At 30.0% G+C, this 7,348-nt stretch overlaps 1 protein-coding gene across 1 annotated transcript in view; it reads left to right on the forward strand.

The window, feature by feature from the left end:
* Nucleotides 1-6,697, forward strand: part of LOC100180321 (probable global transcription activator SNF2L2) — a 13,907-nt gene extending 7,210 nt beyond the window's left edge. Inside the window, exons 18-30 of the mRNA XM_026839042.1 lie at nucleotides 37-240; nucleotides 670-812; nucleotides 1,281-1,468; nucleotides 1,740-1,849; nucleotides 2,103-2,220; nucleotides 2,586-2,732; nucleotides 3,242-3,391; nucleotides 3,939-4,032; nucleotides 4,463-4,586; nucleotides 4,750-4,957; nucleotides 5,158-5,350; nucleotides 5,489-5,610; nucleotides 6,491-6,697. Of these exons, the coding sequence (XP_026694843.1) occupies nucleotides 37-240; nucleotides 670-812; nucleotides 1,281-1,468; nucleotides 1,740-1,849; nucleotides 2,103-2,220; nucleotides 2,586-2,732; nucleotides 3,242-3,391; nucleotides 3,939-4,032; nucleotides 4,463-4,586; nucleotides 4,750-4,957; nucleotides 5,158-5,350; nucleotides 5,489-5,610; nucleotides 6,491-6,514 (1,825 nt within the window). The 3' untranslated portion in view covers nucleotides 6,515-6,697. The remainder of the gene's footprint in view (nucleotides 1-36; nucleotides 241-669; nucleotides 813-1,280; nucleotides 1,469-1,739; nucleotides 1,850-2,102; nucleotides 2,221-2,585; nucleotides 2,733-3,241; nucleotides 3,392-3,938; nucleotides 4,033-4,462; nucleotides 4,587-4,749; nucleotides 4,958-5,157; nucleotides 5,351-5,488; nucleotides 5,611-6,490) is intronic.
* The last annotated feature ends 651 nt before the right edge of the window (nucleotides 6,698-7,348 follow it).

A 7,348-nucleotide genomic window follows, 5' to 3' on the forward strand; every position in this document is an offset into this window, starting at 1 on the left:
ATTAAATTACTACAGGTAATACTTTAGGACCCAATTTTATGTCCCGAATAATCTGATTTTTATTAAGCCTGCATCCAATGTTGCGTCCTCATCCACAGGGAAGCAAGGTAAAGGAGGAGCAAAAGCTTTGATGAACACGATCATGCAGCTACGGAAGATATGCAACCATCCATTCATGTTCAGACATATTGAAGAATCTATGGCTGAGTTTCTTCAAATACCCGGTGGTATTGTGACCGGGTAAGAACTCCATATTCCTTGCCCTATAAATATGTGGGGTTTAACTCTTTTTTCATATTTTTACAATTAAAAATGAAAAGTTAAAACGGAATTGGGTAAAAGGTAAAGTTTTCTGATGTTTTTAACTTGCTTTTTTCATATTTTACCACCAACCATTTTTAGGGGTGTAAAGGTGTTGCACTTGCATATAAAACATAAATGTTTAAGAACATTGCACCCTGTCTGTGCTCCTAGTTTCACAATAATTGAATTCTTTTCACAAAAATAAAGTGTTTTGTGTATTTATTATTTTTGTTGACTACCTAATAAATCAAACCTAAAATTCCCACTTTATCATATAAATAGGGTGTGGGCGATATTACCAAATCTAAAAAAGTCCAAAAATCAAATTTTAAATTCCAAAATCGACAATTTTTTGTTAATATTTAGGCCAGACCTGTACCGTGTATGCGGTAAGTTCGAGTTGCTCGATCGAGTGTTGCCAAAGTTGAAGAAATACAACCACCGGGTGCTGCTGTTTTGTCAAATGACGTCAACCATGACGATATTAGAAGATTATTTTGCTTATAGAGGTCAGTGATGATACAGGATTTCAAGATTTATAATTTTTCGTTTTTTTTTTATTTTAGTCTTCCATACCTGTCTAGGTCCCTTCTAGGATTTTTCTAGAATAGGTTTATTTTAATAGGCAAGTTTAGGATTGAGTAATTTATTTTAAGTTTTTTTATGATAAAGAAACTGTGACAAAAAAGCAATGAATTGGCCATATTAACAAAATGTATTCTAATTTTTTATTTTGTGATTTTTTTGTTGATATTATAACTTGTTAACCTCAATATTAGGGTATAAGTACGACTTAATGGACCGACAAATTTTTGTTTTTATGATTGTTATGCACCAACAAATGTGTTTGAATTGTTTTCCCACAATATGTTTTTTAATTTTTGATATTTTTTAAGAATAAGTAATTTTTAATTTTTATATATGTTTTCAATTTTAAACTCAATTTTTTTGATACTTTTTGCAACTCCCATTATTAGGTCACAAGTACTTACGACTGGACGGATCAACGAAAGCTGACGATCGAGGTTTGATGTTGCAGAAGTTCAACGCTCCAAACTCCGATATTTTCATCTTCCTCCTCTCAACAAGAGCTGGAGGACTCGGACTCAATCTTCAGTCTGCCGACACCGTCATCATTTATGACAGTGATTGGAATCCTCATCAGGTGGAAGATTGAAAAAATTTAAAAAAATACTTAATTTTTGTAATTTGATAAAAAATTTGGTGGTCAAATAATGAGATTTTTTATTGATTCGAAAAAAGGGAAAAGAGGTAAAAAATAGTAAGGGTGTATTTCCATAAAAAACACATTAAAAAAACAAGTTTTTCCTAACAAAAAAGAGCTTTTTTCTTCATTTAATTCTGCACTTACTTGTAAAGCGGTTGGTAATTACTCCACTGTCATTTTTGTCAACACAAGTTCATTTAATCTCCAGGACATTCAAGCGCAAGACAGAGCGCATAGGATTGGCCAAACTAACGAAGTCCGAGTGTTACGTCTCATGACCGTCAGCTCTGTGGAAGAAAAAATTCTCGCTGCTGCCAGGTGTCTTATGATATTAAAAGCGTTTTATTGTAATAATTGTTGTAATTATTGGTAATTTTAGTAATTGTGTAGTTATGTTTTTCGTGAGTTTTTATTAAATGTTTCCATTTTTTTTAATATAAAAGAATATAATTTAAAAATTAAATGTTAACAAAATTTATTTCATAATTAAAGGAATAATATTTTTTAATAAAAACTGTAAAACAAAGCATTTATCAATTAAAATATAATTTCTATTGTTATTTTCCACCAGGTACAAGTTAAATGTTGACGAGAAAGTTATTCAAGCTGGTATGTTCGACCAGAAATCCACTGGGAGTCAGCGGAGAGCTAAGTTGTTCGAACTTGTTCAACGAAGCACGACTGATGAGGTTTGCTGTTTTTATGTGAATATGATTGTGAACGTTATCATGATATGATCACGACTCATTTCATGAAATATCATGAGTTTCATGAAAATATATTCATGAATTATGGTGATTGCTTTTATAATTATATGATTGTAAACATCATCATGATATGGTCATGACTTATATTATGAAATTGTTCTCATAGCAGCAGCAGTAGCTTAGCAAAAAATCATAAGGGTCATAACCATATCATGATGACCATTTCAAATATACATTCTAAAAAAAGCATCTTGTAAATCATATGATTTTTCAAACATTTTGCAATTCGTCTTTTTTGTATCATGACTCTCACGCAAAATCATATGATCTCATGATATAATCACCAGGATGAAGATGAGGTTCACGATGATGAGACACTCAACCAGATGATCGCACGAACGGAACACGAGTTCGATTCCTTCCAACAAATGGACATCGATCGAAGAAGAACGGAGGCGAGAGATCCAAATCGAAAACCTCGGCTCATGGAAGAGGTGGAATGTGTTTGTTGTTTTGATTGACGCTTTAATGTTATTTTACGTTGGTGAGGTAATTGTTGTTGTTTGGAATAATACGTCATAAGCTGATTGACAGTTATGTGAGTTGTCGAATTATACACCTCATGCTCACTGTCTAGTTATAATATGGATTTGTATTTGCATTATACATCGGACAGACATGTTTTCATTCTATTTACCAGCTTATTCTGGCTGTCGAGTTATACCATGAGTGTGTACTTGTGTTATATGATTGACACATATGTTTTATTATTTTGATTGGCACCTCATGCAGTTTGTCAAGTTATGATATGGCTAATTTAATATAATGGACGCACATGGTGTATATATTAACTAGTACGTCTTGAATATGTTCGTCTCACTTATACCGGCGCCATGACATGGTGGTTGTACCATCCGACTGTTGTTGCCCTGATAGACAAAAAAAGTTAAATCCATTCATTGACTCATTCGTGAGCAATTCTTAAATCTTCTCACATCCACAGGATGAGCTCCCATCTTGGCTCCTCGCATCCGCTGATGATGTAGAGCGACTCACACAAGAGGAAGCGGATGACAAGCTCTTTGGAAGAGGATCAAGAGTGAGGAAAGAGGTCGATTATAGCGAGTCACTTACTGATAAAGAATGGCTGAGGGTAAGGGCTTGGGTATATTTTTTATATTTATATTTTTTATCTTTTTTTATTGTTTTATCTTTTTTTTGTGTAATTGTTTATAGTTGCCAAATAAATTATCAAAAATAATAAATTCTTTACAAATAACATTTTAAATAGTCGAATGATTTTTATTTAAATATTTTTTATTACTCTATTGTTTGTTACGTAAGTTTTTAATAACAATTTTTAGTTAAAAATTATTTAAATAAAAATTTGACTATTAAAACTATTATTTGGAAAAAACTGTAACGTTTTATATCTTGTATTGCCAATCGGCCCGTGCACACGATAACACAACCAAGGGGAAACTGAATGTCACGTAACAAAACCATGCGATCGACTCTTAAAAACACAACGGTTCACGCAAAACATAAAGATCATGAAAATATAAAATAGTAAAGTACCATACGAACCCATCATTACAACATATCATTACAAAACTAATATTTTTGATAATTTATTTGACAATTAAAAACAATTTAAAAAAGCACAGAAAAAAACAAAACAAAAAATTTTGACATTTTAGGCCGTTGAAGATGGGGTAGATGTGGATGAACTGGAAGAGCAAAAGAGATACAAGAAACAAAGAAAGAGGAGGAGAGGAGAGGAGGAGGATAAAGGTAAGATTTAGTTTTTAGGGGAAGCCAATTCTTATACGTGCGTGTAATATTTCATACTGTTTGTAAAGTGGTGAAAAAGAATGTTGTTTTGGACCTGTTTGTCTATTACATATTTATGTATTCGTGTGTTAAGATTTATTTATTATGGGATGCAAAATCTGCTAAGTATAGAAATATCCTATATCTTATAAGCGTAATATTTCATATTGTTCGTAAAGCAATGTAAAGAGAATGATATTTTTAACCTCTTTGTATATTAATTATTTTCTTTTTGTGTATTGAAATTTTAGTATTTATATACAACATATATAGTATATTACAAATGCAATGTCGTTTTATTCAATTTTTGTGTGTTGTAATATGGAGCAGACCAAATAATGCAGTTTTTTTAAATATGTTAATAAAAATAAAAACTTCAAAATATTTTAAGCTGGACCATCGTCCGTGAAGAAAAAGCGAGGGCGCCCCCCAATGGAGAAACCAACACCCAATCCACCGAAGTTAACAAAGCAGATGAAACGCATCATTGATCATGTGATCAAGTATACTGACAGGTAGAAAAATGCAACAACTGATTTAATGCATTTTTCTGATGATAATTTTTTTGTGTTTTAACTTAATAAAAACCTAAATTATTGATTAAAAAAAGACAAAAAAACAGATTAGAAAAAATTAGAAAAAAAAAGAGTAAAAAAGGAAAATTCTCTTCTTCCTTAGCACTGGAAGAAGATTAAGCGATCCCTTCCTCCAACTTCCGGCTCGTAAAGAGCTTCCGGATTATTACGAGATGATCAAAAGACCGGTGGACATCCGGAAGATCCGAGAGAGAATCAAACTTCATAAATATCGAAGTTTTGATGATCTGGAACGTGATTTTCAACAGATGTGTCTGAACACACAAACATATAACGTAGAAGGGTCACTGGTGAGTTGATGATTTACATGTTTTTATATTTTAACTTTCTCTTAATAAAATTCTGTAAAAATATTTTTATGATTTTATTAAAAAAAAAGTTTTTTAAGAATGTTAACATATACAGATTTTTTCTAATTAGAATTTTTATGCAACTTGTTAAACTGTTTTTTATTCACCTTTTTATTTTAGCCGTTTCAAATTCTTTTCAGATCTTCGAAGACTCAATTAAACTGAACACCGTCTTCACTTACGCTCGTGAAATGCTGGAGAAGAGCGACACTCTTCCTCCCGATCCATCGGATAATGATGACTCGATCAACATCGCTGACGAGGATAGTCGAGCAACGAGACACTCGGTGTCGCCACAGGGCAGCGATGATGAAAGGGATTCTGATGATGAGCGTAAGAAATTTTATTCAATTTTTGCTATTTTTTTAGTTTTTCTGGGTGTAATTAAAATTTTTATGCAATTTGTGTGTATATTTGTAACTTTTATAGAAAGTTTTTCTTTGTTTTTTCAATTTTTTTTATATTTTTTAGCTCTCAGAGTGAAGATAAGACTCTCCAAGGAGGAGCAGGAAGCTCCAAAGAAGAGGAAGAGTGGGAGCAGGAGGAAAGTGATCTCGGATGATGACGATGGGGATGATGACTCAAATTATGAGGTAAGTTTCACGAGAATTTATTTCATGAAACTTTTCATTAGTGAAATTTATATGAAATATTAGTTGTTCATGTGAAATTATTTCATGATCGTGAAATTTGTGCTTGGTGAAATTTATATGCAATGTTAAAGTAACTCGTGAAATACCATGATTTGTGATTAGTGAAATCCATATAAAAATATCATGATAATTTATTTGAAATATCATAGTGATAAAATTATGGGATGAGTTTTCACAGGAAAAATAATTCATGATCATGAAATTTGTGAATGGTAAAATTATGAAATATTAGTAATTCATGTGAAATGTCATATGACTCTAATTATAAGGTGAGTTTTCACAGGGAACTGTTTCATGATCATAAAGTTTGGTGATTTCTGAAATTTATATGAAAAGTATCATTGTATTTTATATGAAATATTAAGTTGTAATTCATGAGAAACATCATTATGACCGATATTATGAGGTGGAGTTTTCACATGATTACAATTCATGATCATGAAATATGTGATCAGTCCAATTCATATAAAATCATAAAATAAGTTTTATGAAATTAAAAATTATAAATTGAGTTTTATAAAATAAATTATTTTATGAAACTAAAAATTATGAAATAAGTTTTATGGAATTAATTATTATACGAAATTAAAAATTTTAAAAGAAGTTTCATGAAATTAATTATTATATGAAATTTAAAATTATAAAATTGAGTTTTATGAAATTAATTATTATATGAATTTAAAAAAATAATTAAAAAAAAAAAATTTTAATTTTTTAATGAAATTAAAACTGATCGTGAAATTTGTGGTGATTGAAATGTGAGATATTTATAAAATATTGTATAAAATTATTGAAAACTGAATCAAATATGTTCTAACAGGAATCCAATGATGAAGATTCTTAACCAGAGATTCAACAAGAATCTGCAAGATTTGCCCGAAACAATGTTTCGTCTATATATGAAAGGACAAACCATTACAATTATACTGGAAATTAATGTACATTACTAACTTTACGATGCTGCTGTTATGTATTTGTTAAAGTGTAAGCGGCCATTTTCGATGTAAATAAAATACTACAAAGCATGGATTGTGTATCGACTTTCAAAAACCTATTTGGAAGTTATAATTAGTTTTTATGGAAGTTATAATTAGTAAGTTGAAGCAGTGGCACAGTTGGGTAGCGCCCTTGTTAACTTATAGGTCACTTTGACCCAGTGAAAAATTTTGTTGTATTGTTGGGACCAAAAATGACCCGCTACTAGGACAGACATGGACAAGAGATGAAAAAACATGAGAAATTATTTGAATAAAACATAAAAAATATTTCGACAAAACATGAATAAAATATAAACATTTTTTTAGTCTAAACATGGATAAAATATAAAAAATATTTTGGACAAAACATAGACAAAACATGAATAAAATATAAATAAATGTTTGGACAAAAAATGGATAAAATATAAAAAAAACTATTTCGACAAAACATGAATAAAATATAAAAAAATATTTGAACAAAACATAAAATAAATTTTTTAAAAAAATTTGACAAAATATAGACTAAACATGGATAAAATATAAAAAATTATTTGGACAAAACATGGATAAAATATAAAAAATTATTTCGACAAAACATGGATAAATATAAAAAATTTTTTGGACATAACATAAATAAAATATAAAAAAAAATTTGGATAAAACATAGACAAAACATGCATAAAATATAAAAAATACTTGGA

Source organism: Ciona intestinalis, unplaced genomic scaffold (assembly GCF_000224145.3).
Source record: "Ciona intestinalis unplaced genomic scaffold, KH HT000144.2, whole genome shotgun sequence".
Taxonomy (NCBI): domain Eukaryota; kingdom Metazoa; phylum Chordata; class Ascidiacea; order Phlebobranchia; family Cionidae; genus Ciona; species Ciona intestinalis.